This window comes from Microtus pennsylvanicus, chromosome 8 (genome assembly GCF_037038515.1).
Source record: "Microtus pennsylvanicus isolate mMicPen1 chromosome 8, mMicPen1.hap1, whole genome shotgun sequence".
Taxonomy (NCBI): domain Eukaryota; kingdom Metazoa; phylum Chordata; class Mammalia; order Rodentia; family Cricetidae; genus Microtus; species Microtus pennsylvanicus.
The window spans coordinates 30112372-30131597 of NC_134586.1; the positions used below are offsets into that span (position 1 = coordinate 30112372).

At 49.1% G+C, this 19226-nt stretch overlaps 1 protein-coding gene across 2 annotated transcripts; it reads right to left on the reverse strand.

Moving 5' to 3' along the window:
• Window positions 1-512: 512 nt before the first annotated feature.
• On the reverse strand, window positions 513-13284 carry Cxcl12 (C-X-C motif chemokine ligand 12). Of its 2 annotated transcripts, none has more exons than XM_075983038.1 (4): window positions 13121-13284; window positions 10225-10342; window positions 8271-8357; window positions 513-3277 (listed from the first exon to the last, which is right to left on the reverse strand). In XM_075983038.1, the coding sequence occupies exons 1-4, from the start codon at window positions 13179-13181 to the stop codon at window positions 3262-3264; spliced, it is 282 nt and encodes a 93-aa protein (XP_075839153.1). In that variant the 5' UTR covers window positions 13182-13284; the 3' UTR covers window positions 513-3261. The 2 variants fall into 2 exon arrangements, with proteins under 2 accessions (XP_075839153.1, XP_075839152.1); XM_075983037.1 differs by having other exon boundaries at window positions 513-5763; window positions 13121-13278.
• Between the last annotated feature and the right edge of the window lie 5942 nt (window positions 13285-19226).

Here is a 19226-nt window from a genome sequence, read left to right on the forward strand (position 1 = left end):
CTCTACAAAATGGCTGAACATAGACTTGAGAGAATCTGAAGGACAAACTGTAAGAGGCAAGGGATCTGTGGAGGAAGCAGGCCTGCAGCCATTGACAAATCCACCTTAGCTTCCATCAGTGCCCTTACCCAGCACAGGCACATGCAGGATGCTGTGGTTTCCAGATGTGTTCTGGGACAGGGTCCGTCCTCTGCTGCCTTCTACTACCAGCACCAGTGTGTGCAGGGTGGGCCCTCCTCCCTGACAGCTATGGGACAAACTCTTGTGACTTCACACTAAGCCATCGCTTGCGCGGTGAAGAACTGGCTAGCACGTCAGGAGCAATCCAGGTCATCTGGAGAAAAGGGAACACCTTTAGCCCTGTAGACATTGTCTGGCACCAGCAGTTAGAGCAAGGAGCGTGAGTACCAGCTCTCTGGCTAAGACCCCAGGGCCCCCAGAGTCAGGTTTGAGGGGCAAGACCAAGAGTGGGAAATTCCACATGGCAACGTTCACTGCAAATTCTTGGCAGCTGGATTTAAATACAGATCTTTATTAGGGAAATTATAGGTGAAGGTACATCACTTTCACTGATATGACTTCCAAGTAGAAATGGCTTCTCAAATAACTGTCATATATTAAAGACGAGAATAAAAAGGCACACACTGCACATAGGAAGCTGCCTTCTCCTGGGCCATTTTCACATTATCTGGGAGACACAACTGAAACAAAACACAGCATTCACCACATGCAACACGGAACCCATCGCTGCCCGGGCACTGCAAGCCCATCCAGGTTGGCAATCACTTTTGGCTGGCTGGTTCTGTGAACTCGGCAACGGCCGGAGTCTCCTGCGGACTTTGGAGGTTTCTATGGAACATTGTGAGGAGTGAGATTATTTACCTTAAGATGGACCAGGGAAGCTGTGTAAGGGAACAGCTCCCCGGCTCTCATCTTCGGTGCATTACCTGGAGAGGGTGACTGGCCCCTGGGAGGAGGCTCCTGGTGACACCACGGATGAGGAAATCACACGGGAGAAGACAAACAGAACCCACTGGAGAGGTCTACCATCCCAGGCCAGGTCCCAAGGAGGAAGGCAACTTTTTGTTCTTGTGACCCTCTCTCAAAGCTGAACAAAGAGCCAGATGACTCTGCCCCCACTTTCTTGTTAGAGACCCTTTGTCCTTGGGAGCCAGCAGCAGCCCAGGGTAAACAACACCAGGCACAAATCTGGGCTTCAACACAAAGCAGACTGTAAGTCCCCAACCCCCATTCCCTATCCAAATGCAAAGGCTGTCATAGAGGGGCCGGCTGCCTGGCAGGTTACTTAGTGCCCAAGGGAAGATGGGACGTGGAGGGCGTGAGTTCCAGCAGGGACAGCTAGGTGTCCCCAGTCAACAGCAGATCGCCGACGTGCTGGGCTTGGATTTTGAAAGCAAAGGAATGGGGGATTAAGGTGGAGAGAGACTTTTCCTATGTAAATGTACTATTTAAATGCATATTTGCTGTAGGCTGGCTGTCTCCAGTCAGAAACTGACAAAGCAGAAGAACCGACTCACACGTAAATCTCCCTACAGTTTCCACCCTCATCTTTTACAAAGGATCAACAACTATAGTGAAGATGAAGGGCTGTCCTTGCTCCCAAGCAGCATCCTCAAAACCCTGGGTTAGATGCAAAGTGGCTGCTGCCCTAACATAGTAGTTGTGTGGTATCTGGTCCAGGGGCACGGCATGGTCATTTCAAAAGGGCTCAGAACAATTCCGTACCCCTCTGAGGGTCCATCGCCGCCCTTAGCCGCATGCCCCACATCCTAACCGGCTTAAGCATTTTAGTTTTTGTCCCAGTTTGATCAAAATCTTGCTGGATGGATTTTTCCTTCTTCTGTGAAGTCAACTTAAAGACTATTTATAGAAATGCTCCCCTCCCCCCGACATTGCTAACGTAACAATTCTACAGATTATTTACTCCCAAACACCTGTTTTTGATAATTCTCTTGCTTCCTCCATCTTACTTGGGTGTCCATCCAACTGGACAAGGAAGCCCCCCCCCCCCCCCCCCCGCTTTTCCCTTCTCTTCTTCCCACATCTGTTTCATCTGAAACTGCAGAGGACAAAACACTTCCAGGGCCACAGTCAAGCCGCAGCACCAACACCAACACCTGTTAGGCTGTCCCAAGGGGAAAGAGGCACAGTGTTATCTGTGACAGCAAAGGTGCCCGGCAGCTACCAAGACAGGGATGGCAGCAATCACCAGTGGTGAGGAAGATCGATCTAGGGTTGAATCTTTGATTCATTGACTTTAAAAAATAATGGAAAATAATTGAGCACCGTTATTCCTCAATAAAATGTTGTGTTTGATGTCACCACAGTTTTAAGGTGACAGTTATGAAAACATGAGGCTCAACAGTCCTCAGACCTAAGTGCTGGTGCTAAACCACCTTGCTTTGTTTGGCTTCGTGTGTCCAAGGTAACCCTGCGAGCAGCGAGGAAACCAAGGCTGTTTACCTCTATGACCAACCACAGCCTGGACCTCAGGGCCAGCTCCTCATACTCAGCCTTTGCATTTGGATTAGAGACAGTGCACGAACGAGACATTGGTCATGGGTGACAACATGGACTTTGAACAAAAGCAGGGGGCTGAACAGACAAGATTCCAAACAAGACATACATGTGCACAGGGTTTTCGGGGGACACCAGACATTCTCCTTTCTTTCTTGCTGTCCCATCTGAATAAAAGAGTTCACCTTGCAAGAGTCCTTTTTCAGGGTCACGGAGACAGTCTTGGAGACACATGGTGATGGATGAGGGAGAATGATGAGCATGACGGGATGAAGAAGGAGAGCATGGGATGAGGGCGGATCTCACTCTTCCTGGCCTCACACTCCTGCCTCAGCTTGGGAAAGCCCTGCAGTCTTTGGGGTGGGGGCACCCAGTTCCCATTAAGAAAAAGGGTGCCCCTCCTGTCTCAGCTCCAAGAGACAAACCTGGGGAGCCCTTATTCAGAGAAGGTCCTCCATGGTACAGATAGGATAACAAAGGAAATAATAGAGTGACTTTGGCCTGTCACCAATGACACTGGATAATCAGACTAAATGAAATAAACACCATGTATCTTGCTACATAATCAAATAGTGAAAATACAGCAAATCGTGCAAAGCAAGTCCCTCGGAAATGGCTTCAGCCCTGCTCAGGAGCAGAGGAAGTGGCTGTGGGCCCTTCCCTAACACTGACTTCAGACCTAGGCTCCTTCTGTAAGCTCCTCAGGCGTCTGACCCACGCCTCTCACATCTTGAGCCTCCTGTTGACAAGAACAAAGGAGACACCATTAAGGCAGATTCTCACCACCACGTGCCTGGATGCTGCATGGCTTGGCAGGAGCCACAGGCCCTACTCCTGATTTCAGCTTGCTGCCATGTGTCTTCCTTCCGAGGTCGGAGAGAGTGGGAAAGCAGGGAAGGACACGGCCAGGGCTGATGCTCGGGGTCTGGATGACGGTGGTAAGCAGAAGACAGATGAACAGGTAAAGCGCAGGGTGAGGCACACACACACTGGCATGGGAGGCATGGTACACGGAGCACATGACAAGGCACTCTGCCTTAAACTCAGGACTCTGATGTTGAGGCTATGTATCTACACCAGCAACAGCAGGCGCTGTGTTCCCAGGCATCCCCAGGCCTCAGAACTCCAAGAGGCACCTCCCACAGCTTCCATCAAAAACTCATTTTTCTTTTAAAATCTCTTGGCTGGTGCCGCATCACCAGAAGAAGAGGTTCTGGCACTCAGAAGGTGGCCTCTGGGGCTGAATGCCCTCCCAGAAGGCATCTGTGTGGGATAGTGTAAGGACCACCCCTCACCTGCCTATGAGCTGACAGGAGCACATCCTGTGTCAGCCTCTCACAAGATGCAATCAGCTTCTCGGGCATTTCCATGGTGACTCTGTCCATCAGGCTGCAGTTGCCCATCAGAAGGGCATCATAAGCCACTTTAGGACAGAGGGGCTCCCGGGAGCCACATAAGGACAGGTAGAGCTTGCTATGGTTCCTAAGTGATGGTCCACTCTCTTCATCTCTGCAGCCTGCTTCTCTAGGACTTGGAGGCAGATAGTGGGAGGCAGAGTCTATGGGCATTTCTAAAAATGGTCTTCCACCTCAGGGCAGCCTCAGTTTGGCCTTTGGTTCCTAGGGGCAACAGTTTTCCCCAGGGTCCTGGAGGGGCTAGGCTCATTTTTCTAAGCAAAGCTGTGGCGTGGCCACAGGTCTGTCCTCCAGATGTGTTTTAGTAATAGTAGGAGGACCCCAGCTGAGGCCACTCTGAGCCCAGATTGCAGCTGCTAGCACAAGAAGAACGGGCAGTGACCCTGGGCCTGAAGAGGGGCTCACTCAGAGTCCAGCTTGCTCTCCTCAGCTCTGAGGAGGGGATATGGGCTGGCTTGAGCTGTCCAGATAAAGGGTAACAGCTGGTAACACAGGTCTTCCCTGAAGCTCTCTAGCAGGATGGGTGCCAGCAAGGATCATGAAAGGCTGTATCTCTAATGCTAGAACCATAAGGAGCACATCCAGGGGCACAGAACTTGGGGACCCAGGAGAGTGTGACCCGCGGGCCCCTGGGCTTCCTTCCTCTGATCCATTGGCTGCATCTTCAGATCATTTCCGTTTTCTGCCCTGATTATGAAAATTCTACGCAGAGGTCTGGAGTCCAAGATGTGTGTGTTTACACGAGGTGAAGAGGAGGGTCAAGAAATTCAAATAATCCTCTTTCAAAACACTGCTAAAATCAGAGCTTTTCACCCTAGCCTTCCAATCCAAACTGGCACCAAAAATACAAAAACATAAAGACATAGATTGCCAGGTGGGGGTGGGGTGGGATAGTAGAATATTCTAGAACTTTAACCCAATTCACTGAAGGCAGACATCTCAAGAGTTAAGACTGAGGCAGCTGTGCTCAGATAGCACAGCATCCAAAGGGATGTTGGGAGCAAAAGGACAGACGAAAAAGTCCCTGAAGCTGCTGGCCCTTCAGTAAGTTCCAGAGCACATCTGTCCTCCCCACAAGGGACCCGTTTAAAGATTCTAAAGTGAGTTGTCCAACGAAAAGACTCCCTGAGAAGCAGCTCACATCTGTTTTCTGAGAAGTTATCATTCCTCCTGCTCACCCAACAGTCTGTAGATACCCTTCTGGGCTGGCGCCAAAGCTGCTCACACAGTCAGGGGAGCAAGTCACCTCACGTCCTGAGAAGGCCACAAGGGGTAGTGTGGCTGAGGGGAAGCCATTATGCCCTTTCCTGGCTAAGCAGACCATCTGGCCTTCATAGGATTGTAGACTTTGGGTGTGAGCCTTGGGAACTCCTGGCCAGGGGCTCAGCTCAGGGCAATGCTACCAGGCTTGGCAGGTCCTCTGTGGCTTAGCTTCCACCCCAGTCTCTGGATATCTATGTTTTTTTTTTTTTTTCATAGCTTAGCAGACGGAGCAAGGCCTTAAGAAGCACATAAATACAGCAGCTGGTGTGGCCACCAGGGCAGACAAGTCTGAGCATCTGCCCAAGGTGTGAGGGTCTGCCCTGGGAGAGGGAAGAATTTACCATCAAGTGTGAGCACCTGCCCGGGGTGTGGGGTCTGTCCCCGAAGAGGGAAGGGCGAGTTACAAAGCGCCAGGGCAGAACGCACAGTGGTCCATCTGCAGGAAGCAGGTAACTAGTTTCTCTTTTTCTGAGCAGCCTTTCTCTTCTTCTGTCGCTTCTTTTTTCCTATCTTTTCTTTTTTCCCCACTTTTTCTTCTCTGCGCCCCCTTAGATAAAATTAGTAGAACCATTAATCACATTGCAACACACAGGAGTGTATCTCAGTTCACACAATATTTGGCATTGCCTCATGAGCAATTTAACTGTCTTCAGTTTGAGGCCTGGAGGCCCCTTGGCAAAATGAGGCTCATAAACAATGTATTAAAGTAAACTAGACATTTCCCACCACCCAAAAGTTAAACAGGCTGCCCTAACCCTATGACCCGGGAACTGCTGACAGCGACTGCCACTTTGCCAGGCAGGTTCTGGTTCTTAGCCACATTTGCCATAGCTCACCCTGAGACAGGAACGCACATCTCAGAGGGTGTGGAAGGAAGCCCCTTGGTCTGCCTTCCTTTTCAATGCAGAGGTGAACTCTGCCTTGGCTACAAATCTGCATTTCAAATTAACAAAGCACTAGAGGCTGGAGGCCCCAGGCTCAGGCAGCCCTCCAGGAAGGCTAGGAAAGGCTGCAGGATTGATCCCACCTCTCTCTTCTGGATGCTGGGGAGCATCCCTAGGGATAACTGAGATTGTTCTAGAGAGCTAAGGAGAGAGATGGTTAGCAGAGTTTTATTAGAGCAACTGGTTTGTGACTGTCACATTAAAATGATTCAAGCTGAATGGTATTTAATGATTTATGGGGTGAGGCCACCTGTTCCTACAAAAGCTTGATATTAAATGGCCTGGAGTCATGGGAATTTTTACATGGGAGACTAGGAAAGCTTGATATTACTGGGGTTGAGTCTGGGGATTACATGAGGATGTTAGGAGAACCGAGGAGGGGGAGGAGGAGGAGGAATTAGTGAGTCAGGTATTATTCACCAGAAAATAGAGTTCTACTTCCATTGGGTTAAAAAAAAATTACACAAAAGCTTCCGTTGCGGACTCGGCCTGCATGGTGTTGCTCACCCGCAGACTTCAGGACATGCAGAGCATCCACGGCACCTGACCAGCAGGTGGGCTCGTGTCTTACAATCTTCAGAAAGGTATCCATCTAATAACTAATGAATTTTTATTTCAGGTAAATAAATTCCCACATACAGTAGGAGGTTTACAGCATGAAACAATTAGCGTTTTATTGCTAGTGCATAGAGTGTCACAGTTGATACAGTTTCAGTACAAGTGGAAAAATACACTGTGGCTACATTGGAAAGCTGCAGTACATTTATATGTCGTATATTTTTCTTTACAAATTGCCAGTAGTTTAAGATCATAGAGATCATCTACTGACATTACTATGGCTCAACTTCAAATATATGAATTGACTACAAATATATTCTGAAGTACATTTGTTTTCAAGGAAACATAAAAAGTGCACAAAAATATATGTAAAAAAAATGCCTTGCAAATAGTTACCAAAACCACCAGGGCCATCTGTGATCATAAGTATGAATCCGAGTTTTATATTGTCTCCATTTCTAATTGGGACCTGAAATCCCCGCCGTGACTTCATGACAAGATTCTGGCTTGTTCATTATTATTATTTTATCATCTCTGATATTTGAAGACTGAGAGCCCATGGAGCCACCATGGTGTATATAGGACATAGAGGCAATTAAAAAATCAAATTCCTCAAAGTAAGTTCTCAAATTTAAACTTTTGTTTATAACTATGCTTCAGGCATGTTTTTGTGGGTAAATACAGGCACGTTCTCACATTATCCAGGAGGAGCTGGCTCCATTCTGCAGGAGGCCAAAGAGAAATCTCACAAAGGGCCCAAGTGAGAGGAGAGCAAAGAGAAGAGAGGGGGGAACACATCCCCAATCCCTCTCTTCCTTCTGATGCAGCATTGGTCGATCAGGATACAGAGCTAAGAAGCAGAAGCCAGATGAAGCATGCTTTTTGGAGGCAAGCAGAGCAGGAACGGCTAGGTAAGGGTCTCTGAGCACAGACCCCAGGGGTATCATTTACAGGAAGCCTCCTGTTTGTACCCAAATACAATCACTGAACTGGAAGAAGGAGGTGAAGGCAACAGCCTCTGCCCAGCCCTGAGCTGCCTGAGACTCACAGCAAGGCATCTGTCGAGGGGCGCCCCCTGCAGGACCAGCCCTGCAGTGTTCCTCCAGCTCTGGAGACGGTTCCTCTCTAGGGTTCCCTGCAAAGCCACCGCCTGCAACTGTGCCCAGAGACACCCAGGAAAAGAGAAGCTCCAAAGCAAATTGAATATAGACCTTGAAGTTATCACTGTTTTTAAAAATGAGCATGAGGATGAGGAGGATGAGGATGAAGCTAACTGGTTAGGGTAATACAATTTCTTAGAAAAACCCCAGTTATAATAGCTCCGTTGTGCATGGGCGAGGGCATGGATGAATATAAACTGCAATATCGTACCATATGCTATGGTGGAGTGTCTTTGTGCTGGCAAATCTCAGCATGACCCCGGTCAGTGCTGTCCCACTGGCCAGCCTGGCCAGGGTTCCGGCCCTCCTCCCCTCCACTGCCTTTTCATCTCCCACGGATGTCAACTTTTCTCGGGGGTCTACTGGGAAGTCCTTTGGGATGCCGTGCTTACTTGTTTAAAGCTTTCTCCAGGTACTCCTGAATCCACTTTAATTTCGGGTCAATGCACACTTGTCTGTTGTTGCTCTTCAGTCTTGCACTGCCAAAACAGAAGGGGAGACACTGTATAGCCAAGTGGAAGAGAGGCATTGCTTGGGCTCACCCAATACACCTCACTCAAGGGCCCAGCTGCTGCCCCTGGAAGCCTCAGGTTTGAAAGCTTCCCAAGGATTATGGGAAAGACATAGCACTTGAAGTGTGTAGCGTCCACCATTCCAGAGTTAGGAATGTGCAAATGATGCTTCCCAGGGGACACAGGGAAAGAGACCTGGGGTGGGGTGGGGGAGCATTTGAGCTCTGGTCTTTGATGGGTAAGCAGGAGCTTAGCAAGACAGTAAAGCAAAGGGGAAACCAGAATCAAATGCACTGAAGGAGTGGAAGTACCCCAAGGAGGTGGAGGAAGAGTGGGCACAGGATGCTCAAAGAGCCGCATGGAAGGGGCAAAAGGCTGTGACTTCATGGAGATGGTCTTGGAAACTTCTGGAAAGTACCAGAAGCGGCTTTAAAATTTCAATGGGTTGCATTGATAGCATATTGGACCCGACTTAAGGTTAGCACAGGAGGAAGAGCACAGCTTTCCAGGGAGGGGAGGAGCAGTGAAGTAAAGACAGTTCAGGGGGGCAGGGGATAGGATAAAGGAATTGTCACAGCACGCTCCACGGTCTTGTTCTTATTGAAAGTTGGCTCAGTGTTCTTCTTCTTGCCCTCAAAGTTTTTTAATGGGAAGACAAACTGATGAACTAATCCCCGGGATATTCTCAAAGTCCTGGATGCCAGGTAATTCTAACACATTCTGAGAATCCTCCTCCCCAGACAATGAATGGTTCTGGGGAAAACTAACCAGTGTCCTGGGACAGGTAAACCTCTTACAGCAGGGTGTCCGTTAATTAATAGTTGTGCAGAGGAAGGGTGTGACTTGAAAGAGGAAATGCAGAGTGCCCATCTGGGTACAGCCTTTTGTTAATTTAGCATTTGCCTAGACCCAATAGTTGTATCTGGCATTATGGGCTCAAGGGCCATTCCCCAGCCAGTGAACCAGCATGGCCTAGGCAAAACTAAATATACCATCTTTAAAATACCTTCCACAAGAGAGTATTGTATTTTAATCAAAATAGTAAAAATATTCTTCATCTAGGTCTCTAAAGCGTACTTGTATGTAACAACACAGTTGCAGCAGCAAAGGCTGTAAAGGAAAGGTGATGAAGAAAAGAAAGAGTAAGCAGTTACTGTTGGGTGGGAAAACCCTAGGAAAGGATAAAGGGCACAGCTTTTATCCCAGCTATTGGGTCCTTAGTCCATTTTTAGTGTTAAGTCGCCCGAGGATGTGAGCCCCTCCTAGGAGATTAAGCTGTCACCCTCCTCCAGCATGGGAGGACGGACTAGTACACACACTGTCATTCTCCAGGAGTCTGAGACTTCTACATTTCTCATTTATATGCATGCATTTGGCTTTTCTTGTTTCCCACCTAAATTTAAAGCAAACGCTGGCAGCTACCATCACCGTCTAGCGAAACAAAAAAAGTCTCCAGACAAAGTGACCTTAAAACGTTGGCCTTTCGGCAAGTGGTTAAAATTGACATTCACAGAATCCAGGTCTCATAATCTTTTTTGCTGTATGAGGAAGAATTAACTTTGGACACCAGAGTCTTGAAACTGACAGGCTCAACCGTTGTCAGTTGAAGGCCGACCTCAGTAAAGTCGACAGCTTTTTCTGTGCAGCGACAGAAAGCAGCTCGGGAAGAAGGAGAAACACTGAGAGCAACGGGTATCTGGGAAGAAGAGTAGCCTTTGAAACTCGTCTGATGGCACATCAGAGTCCTCACGGTGGTAGCAGCTGCCACTCATTATGCCGAGTCTGAGGCTTCCTATCTTGTGCTCCTCTTTGGAGGGAGACAGCTAAGACTTACACAATCTGAAGGGCACAGTTTGGAGTGTTGAGGATTTTCAGATGTTTGACGTTGGATCTGGAGACATGGCTCTCGAAGAATCGGCACGGGCATCTGTAACTCAGGCTGACGGGCTTCCCTAAGGGTGTGGAGAGAGAGAGAGCAAGGCCACTCGTTACTCTGTCTAGCGCTAGAGATTTGAGGGGTTAGATGGTGAAGAATCAGGAAACAGGCGGGAATGGTTACAGAGACATTCTTGCAAAGCCCATCCTCTCTGCTAGGGAGCACAGTGAGATCCTACTGGGCTCAGCTTCTGTGGGACAAAGGACAAAAGGACCTGGGGAAAGTGGAGGAGGTTCTAGGCTCCCCCTCTTCCCTTGGGCTGGGCCTGAAGTTTTGAGGTGCAGGGGGCAGGGGGTGGGGTGCCATCTACCACCTGCAGCTTTCTCTCCTCCCACTCACCCTAAGCCCTGGAAATCACAAAAGAATCCAGAGGGGACACCCTGGATTTACCTTCTATCCTGCTTTCCCCAAAAGCTGGAGCCAAATGTGGCTTTTATGATCAGTACCTGGATGCCTAGGCCTCCTGGATCCTATTACCAGCTTTGTTTGCCAATTCCCCAATTTGCAAAATGCCATAATTGACACTCATTAGTGTAAATTAGCAAGGGGCTCCTTTGGAACTCCTCTTAAGACCCACCCTTCATGTCTAGAATTGCAAGCCCTGTGACCAGGCTCATAGCCGCCCCCACCAAGATTTTTATCCCAGCTCTATTTAATACCCCCAAATGTTTGAATTTATGGATCTTTTTGCCAAAGTTTAAAAGTAAGCCTGAGAATAGTTAGTCCAGGGATTTTAAGTTTAGTTATTTAGAGTTCCAGGGGCCTTCTGGAGATTCTGAAATTCTGTTCCTTTGGGAAACAGCTGGAGAAGTGGATCAAATCGCATGGATGACGGCTTATCTTTTCTTGCAGGTGTTATTTAGTCGTGGGATGGCGTGGCCTGGGAAGAGCAATGCACTTAGACACCAAAGAAGAGAAAAAGCAGATTTCACATATATGCCAATGTCCAAACCAGCTCTGCTGCCACCCTGGACTTGGGACCTAGAGATCTCGACTCATGGGGCCAGAGCGCATCCCACTCTAACGTGGTTTCTCTAATCTGGCCTGAGAAGCTTCCTGCCCTGGGTCTGACCAGAGAAGCCTATAATGCCTAGGATCTGGCCGCTGAGTTGTATCAGCTAATTGGGCAAGACAAAAACCACAGCAAGATTAACCACGCTGCAACTTGGGGACTGTGTAGGACCAGAAGACACCCAGGTGCTAGGGGGTAAAGAAAACAACTCACTTTGGCAACGCAATGGCTCAATGGGTCCTGCTTAGAGAAGAGGGTCCCACCCAGACACTGGATGGTAGAAGCCAACAATCGGACTCTTCCGAGAGTCAGAATATACCTAAGGGTGAGGCACCCCACTTCCTCTGACGACTGCACTCCAGCCTCGAGGACCCGGGATCCTGCATTTCTGTCTCACACCCAATCTCCCAACTGTGACACTTTCAACTTCACCAGCGCATGCAGTTTTTAATGCCCAAATCATCGTGTTCCTTGCCTGGGTAGTGGGGGCCAGAGCATTAACCGAATACAAAGATCGAAATTGCCTGCCATTTGTGTTTCTTCTCCGATCAGCAATTCCCTACGCTTTTAGAGAACATTTCCCTCCTACCAAGCATTTCCAACCTTTCCAACCATACTCAGCCGAACACAGGTGGCAAAACCGGCTGTTCACCGGGTAAGAACTCAGACCAACGCTCTGGTGCACTTGGGCCGCACACAGCTAGCAGCCTCACCGAGAGCCCCGACTGCCTCTCGGTTCTCTCCAGGAAACACCGCAGCCGAGGAAGGCAGGGTTTTGTTTTGTGTGTTCAGAGGCAATGGTTTGTTTTGTTTTGCAGCAGCGGTGTCTTGTAACAGCGCAGAGTTTTCTCTTCAGTGTCAAAAAAAGAAAACAAAATGAAAGCCTTTCCCAGTGAAACGGGACACCACCCTGGGTCTGGGAGACTGAACTCTGCTGCAGCTCCCATTCCAGAGCAGAGGGCTCCGGGGCTGGCTACAAAAGCGCCCATCTGCAGGTGTGTTTGGGGGTTGGGGAGAGGTGTGTATGGTTTGGGTGACTACGGTGGCTTTGTCTAGCCCGATCCGGCGAAACAGAAAGGGGGCAGCGAAAAGATGCGCGCTCAGGTCCGCGTCGCTACGGACCAACGAACTGTGCAGAAGCGCGGCCCTAATTGGTGGCGCGAGTTCAAGAGCTGCGCAGCGCCTGGTCCCGAGACCCTCAAAGGTACTGTAAGAGGACCCGCTTCGCTGGGGCGTGGGGGTGGAACGGAGAGACACGAAACTCAGCTGCACCGTATCTATAACCAAGCCAAGCACTTTGAGCTACTTGACTGACGGTCAAGAGTTTGCTTACACACGCACCAACCGAACCGATCTCCCTCACCATAGGCTCCGGGACCGCGCTGCCCTTTCCTTCTGGAAACATCTGGGCGCGGGTGGCCACTAGCTGAGTACAGCTGGCTCGCTCTGGGACCCGCAGCCCAGGACACCGCCGCCCACGCTTTCCTTCTACTCTGTCCCCAAGCTTGCCCAACAATTCTGCGGATTCTCCCCTGCAGTCCTCTCTAGGTCCTACGACCGCGCTTGGCAGAGCACAAAACCTCGGTGCGACGCGTGGGACACGGGAAAAGGCACCCGAAAGGAGTGCGCCCTGCAAAGTGGCTGCCTCAAGTTCCCTTGCGGTGCAGGGCGCCAAACGAGTTCTTTCTCCCCGACTCTGGAGCGGGCAGAGGAAGCGAGGACCTGGGGAGCCACGGCGCAGAGCTGCTAGCCCTTCCCGGCCCGGGCGCCGTTTGCACTTACCGTCACTGATGCAGAGCGCGGCCAGCACCAGGGCCAGCACGGCGACGACCTTGGCATCCATGGCGTGGGCGGGAGGGCGCGCTGGAGGCTGCAGGGCTGGACAGCAGGAGGACACCGAGGTGGACCGAGAGTGAAAGTGCGGCAGCGGGAGGCGCGCGCTGGGCGCTTTAGAAGCGAAAGGCTGGTGGGGCGGGGCGGCGCTCGTCAAGGGGCGGGTCTGGAGTGTGGCTGGGGTCTCTGACGCGCATCCCCTGCGGAGTGGCCGCCCTTCCAGTCCCTCCCTCCCTCATCTGCTTGGCGCCCTCGGTGTCCCCGGCCCCGCTGGGTACTGGGACCTTTGATCTTCCCAGTCTCCAACCTGGACTGGCTGCTTGGATCTGGACTGCAAAGAGGCTGGTTTGCAGAGCGTAATGCTCCCATCATGTGGATGGAGAAACTAAGGGCGTGTCGAAGGGGGAAGCGGCAAAATAAGCATCAGGGAGTAAAAAAAAAAAAAAGTCGGTTCCAGGCGCGAGGGTCTGGTGCGCTCTATCCAAAAGTTATTAGAGAATCTTGTCTTTGGTCCCAGGACATTAAACTGACCCACCGCACCCCAGGCTCTTTGCTGTAGGGGACAGTGAGGTTTAGGGCAACGTAACCAGTCTGCAGTTAGAATAAGTGGGATTCCCAGAAAGTATCACTGTTACCAAAGTCGGGGATGTGGCGTTCTGATGAAGAGCTGTGCTGCTATGGAAGGAAACCAAGAGACTCTCCCAGAGGGTCTCAGTACACATGAAATTTCTCTGCCATCTCCCCTGTGTAACCCATGTTCTGTTGGCTGCAGGGGGGGGGGGGGAAGGGGCTGGAGAGTGATCACAGCTTATACCCCGCTGAGTGGAAACGAAGGAGAATTGACTGAAAGACTCAACTCCCGCGAACCGTCGTGCCTCACACTTAGCGCTTGGTTTTAATGGGTGCTCAGTTAATGGAAGCCGGAAACAGCTTCTTAAATCTTCAGCATGCCCTGCCTTTCCCGAAGAAAGTCCAGTGTTCTCCAAAGGACGAAAGAGCTCCTGAAGAAGGGGGTCATGATGTTTTTATAAATACACCACTGACGTTCAGCTCTGCCGGTAGGCCGCTGCGCTCCAAGTAGGTCAAACAAAACAACCCCAACCCGGCGGTGGTAAGAGTCGGGGGGGGGGGGCGCAGATGGACTCCGGCCCGGGGAGAGGCTGAGGGTAGCGTCCTTTGCGCCTTCCTCTGCCACAGGCAGTACTAGCCGTTCTGTTAGCACCGTTTTCACATAGCCACTTAGTGATTTGGAGTCTATTACCACGTCCACCCAAGTGGGTATGCAATGGAGACATGCCCCTGTCTCGGGGCAATAAGGGGATCATCTTTTTGAAGGAGTGGTCGGACTGTTGGACCTGGGGCTCCACCTAGGGTCTAAAAAAGAGAGGCTGGGGTCAACAGGAAAATGTCCCATCATGTGAGTGTCCTCTGCGATTCTGCCAAGCACTTTGCACACGTTCATTCATCAGATGCACTGTGGGGACCAAACAGCAAATCTGGAACTGCTCCCACCTAGTCCGTGCACTTAAAAAGTAACATTCCAGAGAAAGCGGTCATTTGTTTCCACCAGTTGGTTTTTTTTTTTCATAGTCTTGAGCGTTCAGGACGCTAAACTCTGAACTTGATGGCCCTGTGCTGCATGAACTTCAGACGCTGTGCTACGGCGCCCTCTGGTGGTCCGATCTCCCAGGCTCCGTTAATCCGAGAGGTTAAATTCAAGCGGGTCGGGTTTTGATTCCTGTATAGCACGGTTAAAAAAAAAAGCATAGAATCACTAATTATAGGCTCAATGTCCTTTGTTTATGACTAGAAACCAAATATGAGTGAGTACATCCCATGGTCCTCTTTTTGGGTCTGGCTTACCTCACTCAGGATAGTGTTTTCTATTTCTATCCATTTGCATGCAAAATTCAAGAAGTCCTTGTTTTTTACTGCTGAGTAGTACTCTAATATGTATATATTCCATACTTTCTTTAATGAGGACTACTGAGAACTCAAGAACAATGGCAATGGGGTTTTGATCCTACTGCACGTACTGGCTTTGTGGGAGCCTAGGCAGTTTGGATGCTCACCTTCCTAGACGTGGATGGAGGTGGATGGTCCTTGGACTTCCCACAGGGCAGGGAACCCTGATTGCTCTTTGGGCTGACGAGGGAGGGGGACTTGACTGGGGGAGGGCGAGGGAAATGGGAGGCAGTGGCGGGGAAGAGACAAAAATATTTAATAAATAAATAAATTAAAAAAATTAAAAAAAGCATAGAAAAGGGAAGAAGAGGAGAAGAGAAGGGAGGGGAGGGAAGGAAGAAGAAAAGCAAGATGCTCTTGGGCAAACACTACCCTGAGCACAAAAACTTGTCCTGTTGCTCCCGCGCTCAGTGCATCTCCAGAGGGAAGGCAAACCTCTTCTGTAAGTTTGTCCAAAAGAGGCATTCAGCTCTCTTCCTAACTTGATGCTTGCTGCAAATTCGGGTGATTAGGACCTACTCAGTGTCCAGGGTCGAGGGTGGGGGGAGGGGTGTCCTGTGCAGGCTAAGAATGAATGAAGTTGAGACTAACCAGGGCTCAGGCCGGGCTGTCCCGCCCTCTCACAAATACACACTGAGCTCCCTAAACAGAAACTAGTGTAGGGCATGTGCCTACTCTTCTACATTCATGCACTGAAAGCTTTTCTGTAGGTCCTCCTACTGTGTGTGCAAGACATGGCCTAAGAGTTCTAAATATTTAAAAGAAAAAATTCCTTTTTCACCTGGAGTTTGCACCCTGAGGTAGGAAAGAGCAGCGCTAAAGCCAGTCAGCAAGGAAGCACACACACGTACATACGATGCCACTCAGCAAGGAAGCATACAATACATCCGATGCCACTCAGCAAGGAAGCATACATACAATACATACATAAGATGCCACTCAGCAAGGAAGCATACATACATACATACATACATACATACGATGCCACTCAGCAAGGAAGCATACATACATACATGCATACATACGTGCACACATACATACATACGATGCCAGTTAGCAAGGAAGCATACATACATACATACATACATACATGCACACATACATACATACGATGCCACTCAGCAAGGAAGCATACATACATACATACATACATGCATACATACATGCACACATACATACATACGATGCCACTCAGCAAGGAAGCACGCATGCATACAATGCCAGTAAGTGCTCCGTGGGGATGAAACAGTGAGGAAAAGCTTGGGATTTTAATTAGGGTGGTCAAGGCTCTGGGTTTCTGATTAACAAAGAAAAGAAAAAAAAGATTTCTACAATTTTATAATAGATGAATGATTTCACTTAAAACCCTGTCCATTCTAGGGAACTCCACAGAGACAGATGGGCATCGTGAGCCTTTTGAACTTGCTCGATGCTCAGCCAAAGGGCTGCCCTTGTTTATGCGTGGTTCGTTTCTCCTTGGTTCCACCCGGTTCTCCGAGGGAAGGTTTGTTTCATGTGAAGGCACGAAACAGCTCATCTTCTCTGTGAAGACTGAGGCTCAGCTCCCCTCCACACAGCACAGGAATAGAAGGCCTTCTGCTTCTTGACTTGCAATGCCTGCTACCCAGAGATCAAGATGGGAGCCTGGAGGCTGACTTCAGAGGTACAAAGAAGGCATGCCTGCATGGCCATGCTCTGGATCCCTGGCACAAGCATCTGCCCCCAGCATCAGTGGCTAGCCCTCCCAGATGGCTTCTCAGAGCAAAGAGAAAGGTTTGCTTGTATAACTGGCAAGATATTCTCAGTTGGCTCTCTTTTTGATACTAGCATTATTATGGTCTTTAAAAAAATACATTTTGTTAGCAGTGATAGTGGACCATGCAAGGAGTCGCATCGTGACACTGTGCAGTAAGCACACTTTGATCATATTTACCTCCCATTAATCTGATCTGTTCTCTTTCTCACTTCTTCCTCCTTCTGCATTCCTCTCAGTTTCGCATGCTCCTTTTCTTCTTTTCTCCAGAACCCACATAGGAGACAAGTGGTGTAGGAGGGTCTTCTGTCTGTGTGTTACTTTCATTGGTTAAATAAAGAGACTGCCTTGGCCTTTTGATAGGGCAGATAATTAGGTGGGTGGAGAAGACAAAACAGGATGCAGGGAGAAAGACGGCAGAGTCAGAGAGAGCCGCCATGGAGCCAGCTGCCAGGTCAGACATGCGAAGTCTTTCCCGGTAAGCTACAACCTCTGGTGAACACAGATTATTAGAAATGGGTTGAATCAAGATGTAAGAATTAACCAAGCAGAGGCTAGAACTAGTGAGCCAGGCAGTGTTTTGATTAATACAATTTACGCGTGGTTATTTTGGGCATAAGCTATTTGGGCAGCTGGGACACAGCCTGCTCCTCCATACAGACAAAACAGGCACTGTTGATCTTTATGAGACTGACCGTATGCTTCCTTGCAAATGACATAATTTCGTCCATCTTTCTGGCTGAATAAAACCCCATTGCCCATATATATCACATTATCCGTTCATCCGATTGTGGCACCGTGGCTGTTTCCATAATTTGACGGTGCAAATACTTAAAGACAAGCATAGGAAACACTGTTTAGAAGTAGGTTTAAGTATTTTTTAAGTAATAAGGAAATATGACTGGTACAATGCCTCAAATATTGCTCAGGATTGTGTTTTTCAAATGTATGAATTTAGTTTTAAAAAAATGAGTTGAGCCGGATGGTGGTGGCACACACCTTTAAGCCCAGCACTTTGGAGGCAGCTGGGTCTCTGAGTCCTGGTCTACAGGACAACTTCCTGAGCTACACAGAGAAACTGTGTCAGAAAAACCAAAACAAACAAACAGCTCCCCCTAAAGTGAGTTGATATATGCCAGCATATGAGAAAATAATCTAAGTGTTGAAAATAATACAAAAGCTCCTAAAGTTTGATGTTGCTCATTGTCTCATCCACGCTCGCCTTTTAAAGGGAATGATTTGGCTTCAAAGTGGTAAAACATAAAATCAAAAGAAAGTGGTCATTCCCCTCACTCACGCACCAAGTTAGGCAGAAGAAGGCTGATCTAGGAGTATGTAGAGCCTAAGAAGAGGGGGAGTACAGGTAGGATCCTTGGGCACCCTTGCTCTCCCCACCTTCAGAAGTGTCCTTGTCCCTCCTCCCAGGCATGTCTAATGGGGCTCAGGGAGCAGACAGGAGTGTATGCTGTCTTGCCCCACACTAACTTGGCTTACTCATCTCTGCCACCCTGTATGGTGTTCAGGAGTAGATGGCCTACTCCTGCGGCAGTGAAGAAGCTGAACAAGATGAACGCCCAGAGACTTGTATGCTATCCGTCGAAGTTGGTGTTGGGTTTACCAAGTGTCAAAATGCTTGGCTCAGAGAAGGTCTTTTAGGAGATATCTGGTCATTTTATTTCCCTGGGACTTCAGCTTACCAGTTCTGACCTATGGCACTAAGCTTTTACCAAGAGCGCATTTTCAGTATAAGCACTCCTGCCTCAGCTTCAAAAACAAAGAGCTTGGACCAACATGGCAGAATAATCCAGGAAAAATGGGACAAGTACCTGTGACCTTCAGCAGGTCATAGAAGCATAGGACATAGGTCACTCTGTGACAGCCATCTAGAGATCTCTCAAAGATCTGTACTGAAGGCTGCAGCTCAGCACGGGTTGAGCTGGCTGTGTTCCTCCTGCAAGATCCCAAATGGGAGTTTTTAAAAATCCTGTATCATTGGGTAGGGAAGGATCCCAGGAAATCCGAGCCAGATACCACTGGACTTGGATGCATGCCTAGGCAGGGCTGCCTCCAGAGAACATGAATGACCATCAAACCAGAATGTCTACCTAATGTTGTCTTGCTCAGAATGGCTAGACACTGGAAGACACAGATATTTCCCAGAGCATGGCTAGAAGAACAACCTCCTAGATCTAATGTTCTGTAGAAAACCTGAGGTCTGCAGGGCTCAGATCTCAGACTGGCCCACACTAGCTCCCAAGCATGCTAGTCAGGTCTGGACGATCTATTTTTCCACTCCTCCATGCCCAGCCACCTTTGTTTCATCTACTCCCCCTCCCC

What these genes read in the sequence shown, in the direction of transcription:
- Cxcl12 (XM_075983037.1), bottom strand. Translation starts at nt 13,181, where the DNA reads ATGGATGCCAAGGTCGTCGCCGTGCTGGCCCTGGTGCTGGCCGCGCTC. An exon ending in AACTGTGCCCTTCAGATTGT is followed by an intron (nt 8,358 to 10,224) that starts GTAAGTCTTAGC and finishes CTGTTTTGGCAG; the next exon opens with TGCAAGACTGAAGAGCAACA. An exon ending in CTGGAGAAAGCTTTAAACAA is followed by an intron (nt 5,764 to 8,270) that starts GTAAGCACGGCA and finishes ATTTTATCTAAG; the next exon opens with GGGGCGCAGAGAAGAAAAAG.